Genomic DNA, 22,582 nt, shown 5'->3' with positions numbered 1-22,582 from the left:
AAAATGGTCATCGTTATTCTAAATATCTATCTATCCATTTAGTCATCTTTCTAAACTTTATCAGAGAAATGAGAAGGTTTAGAATTAAAATGAGACTTTTTATAGGAAGCAGAAGTTCTTCCACAAAGAGGCTGAGATTTTTACATAGACAAACCCCTGACACACAAGAGAGAGAGGCCACTATTATTAGTTAAGAGTTTCTGCTCATGAATGGTTGGCACTCATTTATTGAATGTGAGTCTGTTCTTGATGGGTGATTATCAGAAGCAAGTGCTGACATGGATTGGTTGACATGCAAACACATGTTCACTGAGAGGTGCTGTTGTTGACTGAACAGATTTAAAACAGTTTCTGGTGATTCTTTGTTACATGACTACAGAACAACAAATCTTTTCCTAAATCTATGAAAATATCTTTATTCGCACAATTTGGGAAATATTGGCATAGACAAAACACAAAATCCTGTGAAGGAGTTGTCTCCAGGACCTGAGATGTTTTTCTACCTCTGTGAAATACAAAACAGACTTTATTCTCCATCTTGAGGGAAGAGATAAGCCAGGCGTTTGGGAAGACGGCTCTGTCTATCTTTTCAAGAGGTGAGTGAGGGAAGAGTTCATTCTTCTTTAGAATATTTATTAGAAGCTGATAACTCAGACACCCTCAGTTGCTACATATAGTTCATATATAACTACAAGAGTGAGACTTAAAGTAAATAATTATATGTGGTAAATAGGAGACTGTGGAATCTTCTAAAGGATTTAAATAAATTTATGTTTAAAATGTTTTACTGGCCAAAACAAGGACAAACAAAAAGTTGTCTGTGATTAGGACTTGCCCCTAGACAATAGCTACATAAAATAAAATGTTATTGGTTTATTTCTTCCTAACTTATCTATTACATACTCACCATTTAACCTTTACTGGAAACAAAGTTTAGTTTCTTTTTCTTTTTCTTTTCTTTTTTATTTAAAAATTTGGGGGTGACATTGTTAGTAAAATTTTATAGATTTCAAGTGTATAATTCTATAATACATCATTTATATATCACATTATATGTTCACCATCCAAAGTAAAATCTCCTTCTGTCACCATATATTTGACCCCCTTTACCCTTATCTACCTCCCCCCTCTCCCATTTCCCTCTGGTAACCACTAAACTGTTGTTTGTGTCTATGAGCTTTTGTTTGTCTTGTTCGCTTGTTGCTTTCAGTTTTATATTCCATGTGTGAGTGAAATCTTTTTCTTCCTGAAGGTATAGAACCAAGTTCCACCCACAGAGTGGCATCCATTTATAATGCTGGCATTGAAACAAAAGATTATCTTTGCAGGCTGAAGTATGTCGTGTTAGGATTGCGATGATATTAGGTTTGGGAACATAATTGTCCAGAGAAAACAATGGTGTATTTTTATTTGTGTAACAGTGAGGCATTTTTTAAAAGCATTAAGATAACACAAATCACGAAAGATGTGACTATAGCTATGCCTCTGGTAACTAGAAAGCACTGTTATCATTGGTCCCCAGTAAAAATCTTGGATTCATTTTAAAACTATCTTTCTTCTCACAGGCTGCGAACCCATTCCTATCCGCTACCTTGAGTGGAGCAATATAGAATCCATCATAGCCATCGCCTTCTCCTGCCTGGGCATCCTCGTTACCTTGTTTGTCACTCTCATCTTCGTGTTGTACCGGGACACGCCGGTAGTCAAATCCTCCAGTCGGGAGCTCTGCTACATTATCCTAGCTGGCATCTTCCTCGGTTACGTGTGCCCTTTCACTCTCATTGCCAAACCTACCACCACATCGTGCTACCTTCAGCGCCTCCTGGTCGGCCTCTCCTCCGCCATGTGCTACTCTGCTTTAGTGACTAAAACCAATCGCATTGCACGCATCCTAGCGGGCAGCAAGAAGAAGATCTGTACCAGGAAGCCCAGGTTCATGAGCGCCTGGGCCCAGGTGATCATTGCCTCAATTCTAATTAGTGTGCAGCTAACCCTGGTGGTAACCCTGATCATCATGGAGCCCCCCATGCCCATTCTGTCCTACCCAAGTATCAAGGAAGTCTACCTTATCTGCAATACCAGCAACCTGGGTGTGGTGGCCCCTGTGGGCTACAATGGACTCCTCATCATGAGCTGTACCTACTATGCCTTCAAGACTCGCAACGTGCCCGCCAACTTTAACGAGGCCAAATATATCGCCTTCACCATGTACACCACCTGCATCATCTGGCTGGCGTTTGTGCCCATTTACTTTGGGAGCAACTATAAGATCATCACGACCTGCTTTGCAGTGAGCCTGAGTGTCACGGTGGCCCTGGGGTGCATGTTCACCCCTAAGATGTACATCATTATCGCCAAACCCGAGAGGAACGTCCGCAGTGCCTTCACCACCTCCGATGTGGTCCGCATGCACGTCGGCGATGGCAAGCTGCCCTGCCGCTCCAACACTTTCCTCAACATTTTCCGAAGAAAGAAACCAGGGGCAGGAAATACCAAGTGAGTTTGATCTCTTTCCCTCTCTCTGTCCCTCTCTCTCAATCTCTCTCTCTGTCTCTCTCTCTGTCTCTCTCTCTCTCTCTCTCTCTCTCTCTCTCTCTCTGTCTGTCTGTCTCTCTCTCTCTCTCTTTTCCTCTGTTGGACTAAACCATTTTTCCCATTTCCCCAATCTTTTTCGTTTCTTTTATTAATATTTTCCCTTTTCTTTTTTTTCTCATCTCACATTCTGTTGGAGTAGAAACACAGTACTAAAGGTCTTCTTGTCTTCATTTCTTTGAAAGAGCAAGGAGCATGAAGCAACAATCATCTGGTCATATCCTTATTCTGACCTAGAATCTGTACTTCTGCTCTGCCAATAATATTTTCCTTTCACATGGGTCCTCTCTCAATGGAGCATCTACATATCCCTGGTGTCTGGGTCAGAGATGCAAACTCTAATTCTAATTTCTTAGTTTAATTTTGGTTTAAACCGTAGTCAAAGATTTTTTTCTGATTTATTTTTATCACTCTGGAGCCACATCATTACTAATCCAAGATGAGAGGAAGGGAATTAAGCACCTAGGGAAATTTTTCAAAATTTGACTGCCATTGAGCACCAAGTATGCCCTGAAACAAGTTCCTTTAAGCAACTGTCATATCACGTTCCTCTTACTTATTGAACTTTAATGTATATTGTACTAAAGGTGTTCCATAAGGCTAAACATGAATTGAGCTATCTCTAATGTGAGGTCATAATCAGAATGTTTTCTAGCCATAAAGCACCAAAAGAAATAACCAGATATAGGTGATGCGCCTCAAATTCAAGAGTCAGTGTGAACATCAAAGTCCAGATTATTTCTATTCTGGTAATTCTTTTAAGTAGTTTGTGTAATAAACTCTTTCCTATCTTCTTCCTGACTCTCTATTGCAAAGAAGCATATGTGAAAATTTGCATGAGTCATCTTTTTTCTGAGACCCATGAAAACAAATTTCATGTAACAGTTACAATTTTGAAATTGACATGGATACTGGAAGTTCTAAAAGTAATTAAACTATCCAAAAATTAAGCAATTTCCCCCATTAATTTTACTCTTTGAAATAATGCTTTAAAGTGAAGAATTTTAGTAGTAATTATTACAGCACATACACTTTTATAATTATTCCACCTATCTGAACAAGTCAGGAAGATAAGGGGGATGGGTGTTATTTTCTCTCATTTTGTAGGTGAGGAAACTAAGCCACTGTGAATTTGTCCATTCTTTGCTGATGCCTTAACTGCCATAAGTTTCTCAACATATGTCCAAAAACCTACATGCTTTAAATTTCTAGGCTTTGTACATTTACTTGCCAATCAGAACCACGGGCAGCTTTTACAGAAATCGTGTAATTGGTTTAAGAATCAGATGAAGGAGTCTATGGAAAATATATATTTTTAAAATCCATAAAGTCATTATTTCAAATAAAGACATTCCTCATTTTTTTTTCAGCATCAGGGATAAAGCTAATAATTTATACTACTGCTCACTGTATCAATTTCAAGTTCTTCATAGGATGCTAATCATACAAGTTACTTAGTCATTTTTTTCCTTTGTCAAGGCTTTTCATGCTAGCCAGCATCCCCACAGCAGCAGCCTCCTGGCAGGGAGTTATCAACAAGCATGAGAAGGAAGCAAAAATGCCAAGAAATAAGAAAAAAAAGTAGACCGTAGCCACAGAGTCCAGATGTAAAATGGCATGACAATTTTCATTCAGAGGAAAGAAACAAGAGGAAACAAAGTGAAAATAAAGAAGAAACCTTTTAAAGGGGAATGTTTGTAGGAATTAAGAGGCATCCTTTTTGGCATCCCATATGGCTTTATGAGGGTTCCACCCCACCATACACCATTATCTAGCTCCATACTTCTAACTTTTCTGCCTTTATTATGGTTCTTCAGAAACTTTCATTTGATTTTTGGTCATGGGTCCTTAATTTAAGTTCTTCTTCTAGCCGTGTAATGAAAAGAGAGAATCTATGTGATCAAGGTATCTTGTGCTGGTACCCAGAAATAAGCATTTCTGAAAGGTCTCCCGGAGATTCTGTGTATAGACAGTATGGGGTCCTGTCCAGGAGAACAGTGACTAATGCAGAGAACACAGTGCTTGTTGCTGGGAGAGGATGAGGCTAGTGTGAGTGTAACTGGTGTCGCTGTACATTCTGATCACTTGCTCACACCTGCAGCTGCTCTCCTTCTAAGGTAACAATATTCCCTTCACTCTTATGAATTTATAAATCAATTTCATTTGGGATCCTGCTTTTGAGAGAAAAATCACCTTGCTCTAAATTGGACTGCTTGTCTAAGAAGTACTGGTTTCACCAGTAAATGACTTAATTATTAGCTGAATTGATCAAGCATTATCAGATTAGTATGATAAGAAGTATAGTTCTAATAAATAATTATAACATGCAGCTTTCTTATTACAATCTATAGCTTCTCCGAGTTATACTACATAGCTGAGCTGACCCACAGAGGGTATTTGAGGCTAAACTTCTATGGAAAACAACCATTCATTTACTCATTTTTTCTAATTTATTCTACTGTTGCTTCTTTGGGAACTCTCTCTGAGACTGAAAATTTTAAATTTAACAATAATCTCAGTGCATACATTTTTACCTTTTTTATTGCTGTGTTCTCTTTTCCTGGTTTGTCTCCAAAGTTAGAAAAATCACAAACTATCTAATATTTTCTCCAGCAACAAAAATCTAGCAGAGTCTTGCCAATTGAAGCAAGGGGCTGAAAAACTCTATAGAGAACAAACACATCATCCGATGAGTTTATTATCATTCTGGATGTGTAATTCCTAAGTTTATGGTGCACTGAGGGTGTTCAGCAGCCTGCATTTATAGCTATAAACACAGAACAGATGCTGTAACGAAGAACTTCCAACTGATGTATCTGTTTGAATATTATTCTGAGGAGTTGCAAGTGCAGCTACATTCTCATAACAGGCTGTTTCTGAGATACATGGGTGTAATGATGATGTGGGTCTGTTTTTACAAAGTTTACTTCATTTAAAAAAAATTTTATTCACAACCAGATATCTGAAGCAACCAAAGGTTTGGGCACTTGCTTTACAAATTCTGAAATGTAATTTCAGAGGTTAAATAAATTGATCATTTGGGTTACTTGAGTTACTTATTGTTAGAAGTTCTATTAAGCATAATCTTACTGCGGAAGATTGACCAAATAGTATATTTGCCTTGACATTTCCAATTTCTTTAGCCGTTAGTTCAATGTATTTGAATGGGAAAATATTCAGACTTAACTTAATATAAAGATATTGGTAAAATTCTCTTTGTTGGCAATGGAAGAAAGACAGAAATCTATAGACACTCATAATTAAGTAAATAATTTAGATGCAAGTTACTTATTACTTCCTTTTAAAGTCAAAATGAGTTAACATTATGCAACTAAAAAATTAAAATATTATGTAAATGATGTGTTTCCTTTAAAAAAATAATTATATAAATGACTAAATGTCACACTAAAATTTCTATTTATTTTCTGGATAAATTACCTCAGTGAATACCAAACAATTTGATGGCACATGGAGATAAAATTTGACAATTTCCTCCTTTGACCCTTTTGCGTGCATCACTGGAAAAATCCAGCTACCATAAAAAGACATCAGAACTACAGGAGTAGGACTAGGGAGATGTCGATGAGTTGAGTTTCAAACTTTTCAATTGAAAATGCTAAAAAGCATCCAAATAGAGGCATCAGTAAGTTATTTAGAAATTTAAGTCAGGAGCTCAAGAGGAAAGTCTGAGCTAGATCTATAGATTCTGAGGGCTCAATTGTTAGAATGTTTAAGTGGCCAAATGATGATTATGACATAAGAAGAGAAGAAAATAAGAGGAAGAACATTAGGGAGCACACTTAAGAGATAAGGTAAATAAGGAAGACCGAAAGGCAATAAACAAAATGGAATCGAACAGAATGAGAGAAACAGAAAGATTGCAGTATCACGGAAACCAAGTAGGAGACTATGTCTTAGGCAGCTTGGGTTGCCATAGTAAAATCCCACAGAATGGGAGGCTTAAACAACAGACGTTTATTTTTTCACAGTTCTGGAGGCTGGAAGTTCACATCGGGGTGCCAGTATGTTTGATTTCTGATGAGACCTCTCTCTTTGGTTGCAAACAGCTACCTTCTAGCTGTATGTTTATGTAACCTCTTTTCTGTGTAGGCACGAGGCAGGGCGGGGGCAGAAGAGGGAGAGAGAGCTGTCTGGGGTCTCTTAGAAGAGCACTGATCCCATTTGAGTACTAATCACTGTCTTGACCTCATCTAAGTTAGGACTTCAACATGAATTTACGGGGGACACAACAATTCAGTCCATAATTCAGTCTGTAAGAAGACAGAACTTAGGATTCTTGAGACGCCCATGAATGGAGACTGTATGGTTATCCTTGAATGGTTTCAGGGGTGTGATGTTGGTAGACTTTCTATTGCAATCAGTTGAGGGGTTTGGCATTAAAAAAGAAGTGAAGACAGTAACTAAGGAGGCTGGGAGAGAGGAAGGAGTGGTATAACAGAGCAGAAATTTAAGCTTGGTTGTAATATCTGAGAAAGGAGACAACAGAGAAACACAAATTGAAAAGATAAAAGAAAATTTATATGGTTTATGCTGAGCACCCAGACCCATTAATATAGAGCCATTTGAAGTTGATTGACAACTGTGACAAGGAAGCGACAATACTTAAGAACATATTTAACAATATATGTATTGCTCAGTAATTTTTTTTTTAAATGAAAAAAATTAGGCTGGCAACTTAGAGGCATTTTTATTAAAATCTGATAATTCAACCCTTCCTACTGATTTTATCAGACCTCTGGACTTAACAAACATTGGTCATTATATTTGAGAAGAGACAAATAAGAAAAAGTCTGGAAAGTAATGTGTGCTTTCCTGGCACTGTTGGTGGTGCTGGAGGATTCTCAGCAGCTCATAAGAAGAGGTCATTTGTGGAAGAAAGAAGGTCCAGACTCAGTTGGGGATGAAGGAGGTACCTTCATTCAGCTGTGATTGGAAGGGGCCAGACATCCTTGGATGTCTCCCTGACAGCTGGTTGTAGTGCCTGAGCCTGCCAGTGCGAGGATATTTTGGGGTAAAGCCTATGTCCCATGAAAATCCAAGCCAAAATGCCTTCATTCCTTGAAAGATGTAACACTTTATCACCTAAAAATACATTCACCATATATGAACACAGATAAGTAAGTTGAGTGCGGAGGAGTTGCTGCTGTGAGAGCCCAGGCAGGCCATGGGCTGCAGGGCAGCGATGGGATAAAAGATATTAGGACTGAGGATGAGGGAGGATGGACACAACTCATCCCCCATCAGGTGTAGCAAATCTGTAGTCGCCATCGTTTCCTTGTTCTTTTTTCCTCCTGTAAATAATATACTCATTCTGCAAACAACACAGACATAGCTACTTCTAATACCCATATTTTAAGCTTTCAAATTCTAGGCTGAGAACATGGGGCACAAGTTATGCTACAGCTTCAAAGAGAACATAATTCCTTTTGAATATAGGTCACCTTTTATGTTTCTTTCAAATTCAAATAAACTTGCATGACTGATACATCTTCAAGTTCTCAAACAATATTTTATCCTCATATGTTAATAAGGTGTAGTTTCTAAACTGAATTCAGAAATAGTCTAGATAAATATCCATAATGACCCAGGGTAGGTACATATAACACCATTGTGCAAATGAAGAAACTAAAAGCCACTGGAAACATGGAAAAGCTCAAGGCCAGTTTTATAAGATGAAGTGAGGTGAAAATAAATGTTTTCCTAATAAAAGTATTTATTTTTATCACTATAATAGCTGTTTATGTCTGTGACCTTAATAACGTATATATTCATTTATACAGTCAGTAAAATGAGTAAAACATGGAGCCTGTCCTCAAGAAGTTCAAAGTTTATTGGTATAACACATCATTAAAATAAAATTAGGAGAGCGAGATGATGGGAAGTGGTACAATGTGGTGGTTCAGGTGGATGGGTAAGTTTAAAGTCAGAAGTTCATTGGGCCTAGTGTTTTTGCAAGGTCCAACCCTATGTCACAGTTACTTTTTTTTCCCCTGGACCCATTCTATGTAATAGTCACCTGTTAAATGAAAGAAACTACTAGAGGACACTCTGAAGGCCTAAAGGCTAAACTTGACCATGGATGTTCTAAGCTCATGAACTCAGAGTATATAAGTTCATTCATTAGCTAGAACTCTTTGGCTGCAAGTTAGAGAAGCCAACTTAAGCTATCCTAAGCAATTTTCTTTTTCTCTTAGTATAAATAAATGAAAAGCATTATACAAAGTATAATACAGTGCCTAGCACATAGTAAAATCTCAATAACTTTATGACATTAAAATTATGAAAATATGGAAGTTCATGTACTAATGTAAAACTCTGCATTACACTCTCATGTAAAGAGGGTTATAAAAATTGAGTATACACATCATTATTATCAGCTCATTATATCCATGCTGTGTGGAATGGAGGAGCTGTGTGTCTGCCGAAAGCAGACGCATGCACGTGTTGCTCAGTGGGAACTGTGTGTATGGAATGACACCCTGTTAGACATGGCTTGGCAACCTGTCCATGGTTGGCCACAGCTAAAGAAAGATGAGGTCATTTGCATTCATTCTGTTAGCCTTAGTGTCCAGCATAAAGTGTTACCTACTCAGAAGGGAAGCAGGGCATGTGAGCGATGTTTTTGTGAAGCTAGTTTAAGAGAAAAAATATTAACAACTTGCGAAATAAGAAGAAAGTACCAGTGGATTTGGAAGCTTCAGATCGTGAGAACAGAGGTTACAGACTCATTAATTGGAATTATTTGGCTGCAAGTTATAGAAGCCAATTAAGCTAGCTTAAGCAAAAGGGGGTGGGGTACTTAATAGAAAGAATGTAAAGAACAACTTCAGGTATCTCATGGTAACAAGGTTTGGAGTATTCCTGGGCCACATGGGGGGCTGGGTTCCTAGAGAAAGGCTCCGGACCTTTATGTCATCTTCCGTCTCCTTTGTGCCTCCATTTTCTCTCCACTTTGTTCATTTCTTGGGCCCTCGTGGTGAGTCTGAGGACAACCATCCAATTCTCCTGAGTTTACGTGTTGTTATAGGTCCAGCTCCTCAAAGAGACCTCTACCCACATGGTTCTGCATAACACAGAGAGGAGCTGATTGGCTCAGCTTGGCTTGAGGGTCTGTCCCAGGTCAAGGCTGTGATGGACAAAGGGTGGAGTCACAGAGTATAAACCTGTCTTCAGAGGCCATCGCTGCTGTTTCCTGTGCTTTAGGATTGGGGAGGCAATTCACAGAGAAGAGGGTATGACTGTAATATGAGCAAAAGTCCTGCAAGATCCATACCAGCCTAATCCCATCTCCATGACAACCCTATCCTTTCTTCTTTGCCACCTGAATAATTCACTTTTAAGTACCTGCATTTTTTATTTGAAAGGTTGGCCAAAAACAAACAAACAGACAAACAAACAAACAAAAAAACCCTACAAAACCTACAGATAGCTAGCCAGTCAGCCAAATAATTAATCACCTATCCATGCAAAATGGGAGTGACTATTACAAATTCCACTGGATAAACCAATGAGAGGAAAGAGAATACCATAGCTCTGATACACCATTTATTATGAAAGTATGAGGCGTAGAATCAAATAAAATTAACAAGAACTTGTCTTTGTTACTTTTCTAGAGATTCCTGGCTATAAAATGCTTCTCAGTTGCCCCAAGATAAAATGGAAAAAAAAAAAAAGGTGAACAGAGAGGAGGAAAAAAGTAGTTTTGTTTTATTACAGGGCAACAATAAAATGTTACTTATTGTTAACATGTATTAATAGAATAAAAAAGAAATCAGCAAATATTTAATCAGGGTAACTCCAAAAATGTGCATATAATTTGATTTTATTTCAAAGGGGTAAAGAAAACCCCCTATAATTGAAAGCACCTTAACAATACCCTCTACGCAGATTATCTTTAAGATAAATGTGGAGTCCACTGCTAACAAAATTAGGCCAAGTCCCTAGTAATACTGCTAAACATATTGAAAAACAGCAGCTTGAAAGAAATCAATAACATAAGAAATACTTTTTTTCCTGATTTTCCAGTTATAAAAATACATACTGTTATCTCACTCCTAATGTTTTCTCTCAAACACTGTGGGAATTAGTATCATTTTCCACTTGATCAGACTTTGCACTGATCATGTTATTTGGCTTAAGTGGGTATGGGATGGGGAGTATTAACAAAGAAAAAATGCATACCTACATGATCAAAGTAAAATAAAATAAATTATGCCAAAGGGGCGAGGGTGGGGGTAAGGGAGCAGAAGGGACAACTACCTCTATCACCAGCCAGCTCTGTGACCCTTGCCGTTGATTCTGTCAGTCTCTTATTGTAAACGATAGTATTTCATGCAGTTTTAGTAAGTTTATCATAATTCACTCCTTTGTTTAAAAAATACATGGAGGAGTTACTATTTTACATATTGTGAGCAATTCACTGGTGAAGACATATTGCACAGTCTGTGACCTCACGGAACGTTGAGTGGAGGACACCGACAAGAAACCTGACAGTGACGACATGGCTGAGTGAAGTCCTATGACGCAGGAAGTAGGCACGTTTGCTCAGGAGGCATGCAGAGGGACGACTAGGGATGTGTGCTCTGTGTGGCCATGGGAGCACACTGGGTTTCTCACATTTACATTTCTACAGATTACATGTATCTCTAACAGCGAAGATGACAATATATCATCCTTACCACACTCTACCTGTGAACATACTTATTTGTATAATCTAATATTGTTCTGAGATAGTGAATCACGTAGTTGGTAGATTTCAAGACAGCATTCAAAATTAGTGTGCCATAGACTACCTATTATATCTATTCTCAGCCTGTCTGATCCAGAAATTAATAGTGCATCTATTATCGTGTACTACATATATATTTCTTTTGTTCTACAATAAGAGTTCTAGTTCCCAAGGAAACAGGAGATGATAGAATTAGAATGTTTCTTAAGTATATATTTATGTTATTCGACTACATATGAGTGCCTTAGAACTAACTACTAATACTACCTCTACAAATTAATTACTGAAAACAGTTAAAACAAGTTGTTTGCATACAATCTTCCCATCTCCCTCTTTTTAAATAGTTTTACTGTATCTACATTATCTAAGTGTTGTCTTTAATGTGTAGTTACAAATCTTTTTAAATTTCAGGAAAATATTCTTGAACTGTAGTGTTTCGTATTTGTCTCCTAGCTTTGAATTTTTTCTTATTCAAGGATTCTTAATGCCTAATTCCTGAATCTTATCTGCCTAGCTTCAATATTTACACTTTCTCTCTAATCTTTTTTATTCTTTCATTTCATATCTTTTTTATTGAAACAATTACATAATTACAGCAATATGCATAGATGTTAATGGCAGTTTGATACAATTTATACAATTTTGTAATACACCCACATAACACACAATCAAGAATAGAGATCATTGTCCTCACCGCTGAAAATTTACTCAGGACCCTTTCTAATTGGCCCCACTCTCCATCCACAGTCAACCCCAAATCTGATTTCTATCCCCATAGATTAATCTTGCTTGTTCTTGAACTTCATAAAAATAAAACCTTACGGTAGATATTCTCTTACGTCCCTGTTTTTTCACTCATCCATGTTCTTGCATATATCAGTAGTTTATTCTCTAATCACTTAGTAGTGTTACAATTTATTTAATCTTTTCTGTGATGGGAACTTGGGTTGTTTCCAACTCTCACTATTGCAAATAAAGCTACAATCAACATACATACTAATTTTTATGGGCATTATGTTTTCATTTCTTGTGAGAAAGTGCCTAGCAGTGGAACTGCTGAATGATAAGTCAGAAGTATGTTTATCTTTAAGAAACTATTAATGATTTTACCATTTTACACTCCTACCAAGAATGTATGAACTTCATTTTGTGTTGATGGATTTTTACGTTTTTGCCATTCATTCTAATGAGCATGTCTGATCCAGAAATTAATAGTGCATGTATTATTAGTTGTAATTATATAGTGTTAATTTGCATTTTCCTGATGACTAATGATCTTGAGATTCTTTTCATATACTTACTGGCCATTTACATACCATCTTTTTTGAAATGTCTATTCAAATTCTTGCCTATTTGCGTGTATGTGTGTGTGTAGGAGGTCATTTGTATTTTATTATTCATCTGTAAGATTTATTTTTATATTCTGGATATGAGTTTTTGTCACATATATGTATTATAAATATTTTTTTCATTCTGTGATGATTTTTTATTTTCTTAATGATATCTTTTGATGAGTTTTTAATTTTAATGAAGTTCAATTTATCATCCTTTAATTTTATGGTTAGCCCTTTTTGTGTTCCAGTCTATGGCTAGATAACAAAAGTATTCTCCTGTTTTCTTCTAGCAACTTTATAGTTTTACTTTTATGTTTAGTACTGTGATACATATTGAGTTGATTTTTATGTATGCTATAAGGAATGAATGAGAGCTTACTTTTTTCTAAATAGAAATCCAGTTTACTCAGCTTAGTTTTGAAAAGATTTTCTTTCCCTCATTGAATGTCACATGCTTCTGTCAAAATTCATCTCATTATATATGTGTAGTCTCAATTATAGATGGACTGTTCTGGTCTATTGATATATTTATCTATATTTATGCAAATAACATACTGTCTTGATTACTGTCTCTTTATATTAAGCTTTAAAGCCAGGTAGTGCAAGTCTACCAACAGTGTTCTTTTTTCTTCATCATTTTGGCCATTCTAGGTCTAGGACATCATTGACATTATTCAAATGCTCATCATTATGAATGATATTACCTCTAGGTTTTTCATAAATGTCCTTTATCAGGATTATCTCTTATAGTCCCAGTTTGCTGAGAAATGTATAAGAAACAGGCATTGAACTTTGTCAAATTCTTTTTCTGAATCAGTTGAACGATCATATTTTTTTTCTGTTTTACTCTGTTAATATGGAAACATACATTGAATTATTATCAATTACTAATCCAACCTTGAATTTCTGATAGAAATTCTCTTTTGTCCTCTTCTATATAATCTACATGAAATAGAGTCTACTTTGTCTGACACTGGTGCAGCTAACAGCTTTTATTTTGAGTTAATGTTTGCATGTTACCTTTTCCCTTACCTTGATTTTCAATTTTCTTGCATTCTTATGTTGAAGGGGTGTCTCTCATAAGCTGCACAAAGTTATGTTTCAGGGGTGTCTCTCATAAGCCTCACAGTTAGATTTAAAACTGTTTAGTAAGTGGTATCATTGCCTTTTAATTAGAATATTTAGTTCATTTATATTTGACATAAATGCTGAAGTAATCATATTTATAGCTATCATTTAACTATTTTATACTTTTCTCATTGGAATGATTACTTCTATTTATGTCCAGTTTTCTCTCCTTTCTTGCCTTCTTTGGATTAATCTAGCATTTTAATATTCAATTTCCTCATCTATTAATTTGTTAGTTTTACATTTCTGATTATTCTTTTTATAGCTACTCTAGAGATTACAATAAGTATGCCCTAACATTTTACAATCCCAAATCAATTAGTATAGTAGTTTTATCACTTTCTAAATAAGGTAAGATTCTGAATACTTCAATTGCATTTGCTTTATGTCAAATTTTATGCTTTTTTTTGTCTTTCATTTTAATTCTGCACATATTTTATGTATTAGTTTACAGTACTATTATTGTTTTGCACAATCAGTACTTACTTATATATTGTTATATGTTTTACCTTATGTCGTATTCTAATTATGGACTGACCAGATTTGAGTGTGTAGTGTAGTTTTATAAAGCTTGTTCTTCACCTTTCCAAGGGTGCAGCTATTCAGGGTCCTCACTAAGTCCCCTGTGTCTCAACTGTTTACTTGGATCCTTCATTTTTTAAAATGTCTTTAACTCCTATTTTGTTTCCTCAGTGCTATAAGACTTCCAAAAACTTCACTGAGTTTTAGCAGCTTCCTGCTTAGCTTTGTGCAGCCTAAAATTTACAAAATTTTCTAGAGGAAATCCACATCCCGGCTGCCTTGGGAAACTTGAACTCAAGTTTCTGTGTCTATAGCTCTGTGAATTTATCAAGGTGTGTTTTGTTTTGTTTTGTTTTGTTTTGTTTTGTTTTGTTTTGTTTTGTTTTGTTTTGTTTTGTTTTGTTGCTTCTTTACCTCTTACTTAAGACTCTCTGCCTGGATTCTCAGTCTCTTCTTTTTTACCAAGAATCATCAGATGTCCAAAAGGGAAAGAGAGCTTGAAGGTTATCTGCTTACCTCTCTAAAGTTCTCTTCTTTCTAACTTGCTGGTCCCTTAGATTCTGGTTGCCATGACCAGTTCCCAATGTCTTTAAATGGTTTTTAAAAATACATTGTATCTGTTTTTCTATTTGTTCTCAGTGGGAGAGTTGGTTTACCCCAAGGTATCACATCTTAGCTGGAAACAGAAGTCCTCTTATACCAATTTTAATGTCTCCCCTTTCCCTTTCTCAATAAGCTGTGATATGACTAAGACTTCTTTTGGGACTGTGATGACTATACTTCAACTACTTTAAAAGATACTGTATGGTAATTGTCTAGTTAGTTCTTTTTCAGGTTTGATGGGGGCGGGGTGGTGACATGAGGATATTTGCTTAAAGAGAAATGATAGTATAAAATAAAATTTAGTAGAAACATATATCTACTATTAATGCTAGTGCTTTAGCAAATATTATTAGGAGCCTCACAAAATTTTAGACTTAAGTGGTCTAAGTCCTTCCTATCATTACAACTTCAATGTTAAGCTTCTTACCAAAGTAATTATTTCTTTGTTCAAAACATCCAGAGGTAAAGATTTTACTTTCTGGCAAGTTGTCTTCAGTATCTCTTTCTCTTCTCCTTTGTGATAAATCAGAGTAACATAATAAAAAGACTCACTTTGGCAGTTTGGTACCTAAAGTATATTCAGAAACATAGCAGGAGAGTTTTCTCTTTAACTTGTCTTCTTTTTCTAATTTTGAGCTTTTACTTTCTCATTATTAAAAATGCCTATATATGAGAATAAACATGGAAGAAAGACTTCAGTACTAGTTTACATAAAAAATATTACCATGGACTTCCAAATTCTATAACTTCTATATGATATTTCTTGGTAGCTCCTCATATATTTTAACATATTTTAAAAAATATTTTACCTGAACTCTTTTTTTCAGCAAAACAAAATACATTCACAACTCCCAAATAATATCTTAGTTTATTTGGATAAAACTAAAATGAGAGGGAATTTTACTCCTGAATTACATGTTATGATAAATTTCTTTTTGTAATAATAGTTACTATTTATTTTTCACATAAAACATAATAAAGATTCATGGTGGACAATTTGAAAAATATAGGAAAGCATAAAATAGTTAATAAAAATGACCTACAGTTTACCAGTACACAGAGAAAAATAACCAATAACATTTATAAGTATATTCTAGTTTTTACACACACACAAATACAAAAATTATTTTTACTATCTTTTAAAATGAAATTTTGCCGAAGATTTTGAAATTTAATATTAAATATTAGAATTAATTTAGAAATTAGTAACAAAATGATAAGTGCTTTTGATATTCCTGCAATTACCAAATTGTTGGAGAAACTCAGGACTATTTTTGGCATATTTTTATATTAGGAATATTTCTCCATTCTGTTTCGATTTATTCAATTATACATTCAACATTTATTATATATCTTTGTAAGACTAGGAAAGTCTGTTTATGCTTTTATTTAATGAAATGATCTTTAAGAGCATGTCCTTTTATTCTTTAAAGTAATTGGCTGGCTTGATAAATTACATGACTTCCTTTTAGTTCCAAAAATTATGGCAGAAATAAAGGGGACAAGGTGGCAAACAATGGTAAATCTGATGTGAATCCTGCCTTACAGGATCCTACTGTAAGTATAAGAATTAACATCAACAATAAAAAGTGAAAGAGTCATAGGAGAGATGAAAAGATATAATATACATTGCAATGTGGTTAAGAATTTAATAAACACCTTAGAATTCTTAAGAAAATATATGCAAAATTTTGTGAAGAGTGAGAACATTTTAGATTCAAGGACCATCATGAGCAAAGGAAGAGAGTTAGTAAAAGAAAAAATTAAGATATCATTTTACAACCATAAGTTTGGCAAAATTTAAGAAATTAAGAAATTTGGCAAGATTTTTGCTTTTTGTTAGAATGGAATTAATAGTAGCTGAACAGCAGCTCCTAACAAGAGTAAGTGAACAAGCAATAGGAAAGACAAAAACTATTTTTTCATACCATCAGAAAGCTGCAGGATTAGAATGTCTAAAATTTTAGAGATGGGAAAATTGAGAAGTGAGCAGATGATCCGCAGCTGATTTTCCCTAGGACATCTGCTAATTCTGGGCACTGGCTAGAGGCTGGGTGTTCAGGCTTGGCCCAAGCAGAGAGTCAATGGAGGCAGCAGAGACAGCAAAAGAGCTCTTGTGGCCACATGAGGCTGGAGAGATAAAAGGAGAGTCATGAGAGGTTTTAACACATGTCTAGCTTCTCTCTCAAAACATTTGCTGATGTCTGCAGTCAGGTGGGTCACAAAGGTTCAAAGAAAACTCAAACACCTCTAACATACAAAGTCAACTTTCATGGAGTCTTTCAATGCTGAGGAGCTTGACTCTCCTTAAAAAACACTTTTAGCAATTACATCAAGTTGAACTGACAAAATTGGAAACTCGAAGGCACTCTACCAAGTAGTCAAGATTCTCAGTCAAGACTTTTGCCTAATTCTAAAGTTGTGTGGGGCAGGAGGCCAAAAATCTAACCTGAAATTCTTGAAAAGTAGGATGAAATCTCCTATCCTTTCTTGATACTGAGGAGATAGAGAACCACCAGCCGAGGAGTACAGGTGCACAGCCAGGTGCTTTGTTAAAAGTCCTGAAGGGATATGCCCTACCGCAGACTGCTTTCTATCCAAATTGCAAAATAACTTTGACTCAGCTCAGTTCCTGATTGGATTCAGTCGATCTCTCTCCCTCTACTTAGAAAAGTAAGTGGTGAAAGAACTCTGGTTGAGATAACACCATCTAGAGCTTCTACAGAATCTCATTTTATATATTACATGTTAAATGTATATATTGTATACATAAATACATTGTCTTACCTGGTATAAAATATGTTTAGGTATGTAAGAGTTAGGACCATATAACCAAAAATCCAAGGAAAATAATTAGACAATTATTTTCTATTATCTGATTATAGAAACAGACCCACCCACTACTGCCCACTACTGATCATTGTTGTAGAATATTAGAAAACCAAATCATTCTCCTGAACATTGATAAATAAAAGAAAAAAGCATCCATTTGGCTTGCATTTTCTCTTTGAATTCTACCTCATAGGATTCAAATAGCTGATGAGGAAAAGTTCTTCAGAAATGAAATCTAGCTAATAAATACAGTAAGGATGATAGAATTATAATATCATCATTTTCTAGTTTTTTAATAAAATAATTGATCTACATAATGGTCATCAATGACTTATAAGACCATTAGATGAAACACTGATAGGAACTTTTATAATATATGCATCAGGCTAACAACAACTAAACCCATGGATCAATTTTAATGTGAGTAATAAACAATTTAATTTATGCGCTGCTCAGTCTAGTATAATAGGAAGTAAACACCACCTCCTATAAACTGTTCTCTCCAAAAATCAATCTTGAATCTGACCAAGCCTGTAGATCTAATTATCAATTCTTAGGAAATATAAGTGACAAAAAAACATGTTAAATGACACCATAGGGACTCAATCAGTAAAATCCATAGCCTCATAAATAATCAATGTCTCTCCACCAAATAAATAGCAAGTAAAAAAAGAGAAGGAAATATCTATAGATTTAAAAAGACTTAAGAGACTTAATAAAAGCGATGTGCAGATCTTATTTGGATGCCGATTTAAAAAATCAAAAGTAAAATAAAAATATGTGAGACAATCAGGAAAATTCACATACTGAATGAACATTTGATTACATTAAGGAATTACTGTTAAAGTATTTTAGGTATGATAATGTTATTTTTTCCTTTTATTATAAAAATAAACACCTATGTTATGGACATAAATACTGAATTATTTATGGATAGAACAACTAATGTTTTAGATGTATTCTAAAATAAATAAGTGGGGAGTATAAATGAAAGGAGATTCACATACATATACATTGATTATTATTGAAACTGGATAATAGAGATATGGGGACTAATTTTTAACATTTCCTCCACATTTATATATTTCTGAAAATTTTCATAATAAAAAGTCAATTTTAAAGATGTCTGAAAAATAGAATTAGAAAGAATAATATGAAATTTTACATATTTGTGTAAGTTGTGTGAGCATTTTGCAAAGCAATTTGGCAATATATAAGAAAAATGAATGTACATGCACAACTATCTACCTACCAATTCTAAATAGGTCCATACTGTAGAAAAACTCCCAGATGTGTGTGAGGAGACTTATCCAAGAATGTTTATTGCAGCACTGCTTAAATGGGAAAATGTAGGAAACAACCTAAATGATCATCAGTAGGAGAATTATTTTTTTATAGTGTTATGATTATTTAATTTAATTTTAGTGAATAAATGAGCTATACCTATTAATATAATACTGTGCAAAAAGGGCAAATTGCTGAATGGAAACATAGTGTGATGTTATGTACATAAAGTCTAATGGTATGCTGAACACTACCATATATTGTTCATTAACATACAAATATACATGTTGTAAAAGTATTAAATATGCCAAGAGATAATACATACTAAATTAACTCTCGAAAAGAAGAAAACAATACGTATTAAGAATAATAGATGAAGGACTTTAAATATATTCTCAATGTGCTCAAAAGAAAAAGGAGTTTCTGTCATTATTTGACAAACTTGTGAGATTAATTAATCGAATTTTACTAAATCATTCTCTATAGTCTCTTATTAGCTTGGAAATCTTTATAATTAAGAATTTAAAAAATAGAGCAATATTTTGCACCTATATGGAAAAAAACTACACTGTGTTCTAAAGAGCCTTAATGGACTATGTTAGACGTGTGCACATTAAAAGGAAGAGTTTAGAGACATTACCATTTAGAGAGAGTCTACACACAGTCAGAGCTCCATTCTCCACTCTGATGAACAAAGGCTGAGAAATCAATATTTAAATTCAGATAATAGGAAAAAATACATCTGGCTTCTGAAAGCAATCAGAGTTACAAATTATCCTATTTATCTCTAACAACAACAAAAAAAATGAAAACATACTCTACTAAAATCATCTTGAGTGGTTGCTGTCATTCCTTGTGATTACTTTGGACAGCTGCCATATTATCATTTCCATGGTGAGCCGACCATCTGGAATTGTACAGACTATTTTATCTCTTCTAAAAGTAGATTCACCTCCAAACCTAGCACAGACATGCAACTTTAGACACAGACAGCTCACGTGACTATGTACCTGGCCTTTACCTGCTCCCAGCACATCTTTTCCATATTGCTAACATTGCCCACACATGTGCACGCATGCACACACATACACACACATACATAAAAAAAAAATCAGAGAGAAAACAGAATTCAGTTTATTTTCTCCTACATATTAAATGAGGAAAGTTTAAAATCCACTAGTAAGATGAAGTGAAGTTTGAGATACTGTGAATTAGTCTCATCTAAATACACACTGAGATGTCTCTGCTTTTCTTTCTTCATCCTTCAGAAGAAAAGTATCAATAGTGATGGCTCATGGTGGCTCAAGCTGGGATAGCATTTTACCATTGGGAAGCATTTTTATGTGTGCTATTTCAACAGTCCTTCTTTATGGATGAAAAAACTGAGTGTGAAAGAGGAATACACAGAATTGGAGAGTGTCTAGTCTCCTGAGTTCTGTCCAGCAATCTTATTGCTGTGCTATACTGAGTAAAACTACTCTGTAACAACACCTCGCGTTCATGTAAAGAATAAGTCCTAGCATAGAAACTTACGTATGGGTGGCCCACTGTGAAGAAAATAACACATTAAAAAAAAGTACAACAAAAGATGGTCATATATATATATATATATGTTTATATATATATATATATGATTAATATATATATATCAAATTTTACTAAAATGGACAATGGGAATAGACAGGAAAAGCTATACACAATCCATGAGTTTATAACAAGTAGTAATTATATAGAGAGAAAGAAAGAAAAAAAGAAAAGGAAAGGAAAGGAAAGAAAGAAAGAGGAGAAAGAAAAGAAACTTTGCATTTTCAGAAGGAATTGAAGAGGAATCTTTCTAACTCAAGTTCTGGGGTTTCTTTAAATCCACAGTTTCTAACAAAGAAATTCAAGCACAGATTTGGGACTTATATTTGACAAGCCCCCATATGCTACATTTTTCCTCCAAGCTTTCACTCCGGTTCATGGAATCTGTGGTTGGTTGAATATGTGGTTTTACAGTTGCTAAAAATACTCTGAAGTCAAGCTTCTTCTCCCAGTTTTTGTGCAATTGACCACTCGGGCATCAGATTTTGGAAAGCTTGGCCTGTAACCTTTAATAAACCACCCCTTTCATGAAAGCAGTGTCTGCATGCATAGGTCATTTACATTTCACTTCAACGCAAAGCAATAATCAGAAACTAAAGAAATGACACTGTAAAGAAGATGCCGTGATCTTTTCAACGATTTCGATCAGTAGTTACTAAGGTGGCTTTGGGATTGCTCCGAGCTACTCTGTGAAGTTCGGCGGTCAGAGTTGAAACCCCCAGAGGAACCACAGAACTGTCCGCTCCCTGCAAGGGTAACTCCAGGTCAGCAGTGGAGGCCACAGAACTCCTTGGCCCTGTCCCTGGGCACACAGCAGTGCTGATCCATCCAGGCAGGTCCTACTCTGCACCTATGCTAATGTCAGCACATCAAAGCGTCTGAGAAGCCAAGATAGTTCTGTGTAGCTTTTATCATCGTACGCCCCAGCTCACAGGACCAGCTACGTCATTTGCACAGTCCATTGCGAAATGAAAGACGGAGCCCTGGTTCAAAAGGCGGAGGAAAAAGCATTAAACGTACTAAAATATAAAGCTTTTTCCTTTCTTCTGTGGTCTTTCTCTCGGCCCGTCATGTTGGTTTTTATTTGCCATGTAATGTCACGCTCCGTTGCTGGGGATGTTCTCACGGTAAGTGCAGACATCCTCCCAGGAGCCGCAGCCCCACTCTGTGACTCCATGACGCGCAGCCCTCAGGCTGCCAGGTTTTTCTCCAGCCAGTCGCTGGACAGACGCCACCAAGAAATGGAATCAGGCATCTTCCTTTCCCACATACCCCTCGCTTCAGCCCAAGGGTATAGCAACAACAGTGCAGGCACCCCTCAGATACCTGCTTCGAGGATGGGTGAGAGGCTCACCTCTGCTGTGCTGCCTGACAAAGACACAATGGCCCTGCCAATTCAGGAAAGAGATGGCCATGGCTATTTGCTGACTCCAGATGCTACAGGACACATGCACCAGAAGCTAAGCGTCCCTCAGAGGTACTCAGACAGCCCTGCCAGCAGCAGAGGGTGGCAGTGATCTTAGGGCAGGAGAAGGTAGTGGGAGGCTGGGCTGATCAGGTCTCAGGGACCAGGGAGCAAGAAACCAGACATCTGTTTGCGGAAGTCAGGGAGGCAGGATGTGGCTGAGCTGAGGCTCCAAGTCCCAAGTGCAAGCTCCATTTTCCCATCCAACATCACTTACAAAACACAAGAGATAAAATTATTAAGAATTTTAAGAGGATGACTAAAAAGCGCTAAACCTCAGTCACAGGGCCATTCTGATGAGGGAGCAGGTGGATGCATCGGTCACCGGGCCATGGGACCAGCCCTGCCAGGCTACATATAGACCTCATCTAAAGGTGGTATTAGAGGATTCTAGGGGCTGCAGGTGGTTTGGCAAGGCAAAGCATAATTCCTTAAGTATATTTTTTCCACCTCTTTCATGAGAAATGAGGTTGTTTTAATATTATTTTA

At 35.9% G+C, this 22,582-nt stretch overlaps 1 protein-coding gene across 4 annotated transcripts in view; it reads left to right on the top strand.

Annotated features, from left to right (window-relative positions):
• Positions 1 to 22,582, top strand: part of GRM1 (glutamate metabotropic receptor 1) — a 325,790-nt gene that overhangs the window by 292,844 nt on the left and 10,364 nt on the right. For all 4 annotated transcript variants that reach the window (XR_005649479.1, XR_005649480.1, XM_039846960.1 and 1 more), the window contains one exon: positions 1,566 to 2,496. Coding sequence is in view for 2 of the 4 variants with exons in the window: in XM_039846960.1 (XP_039702894.1) it covers positions 1,566 to 2,496 (931 nt within the window). In the remaining 2 variants the exon portion in view is untranslated. The remainder of the gene's footprint in view (positions 1 to 1,565; positions 2,497 to 22,582) is intronic.

This window comes from Pteropus medius, unplaced genomic scaffold (genome assembly GCF_902729225.1).
Source record: "Pteropus medius unplaced genomic scaffold, Ma_sr-lr_union100, whole genome shotgun sequence".
Lineage (NCBI taxonomy): Eukaryota > Metazoa > Chordata > Mammalia > Chiroptera > Pteropodidae > Pteropus > Pteropus medius.
The sequence above is the reverse complement of the archived record's forward strand: the minus strand, read 5'-3'. Positions and strand labels throughout refer to the sequence as shown.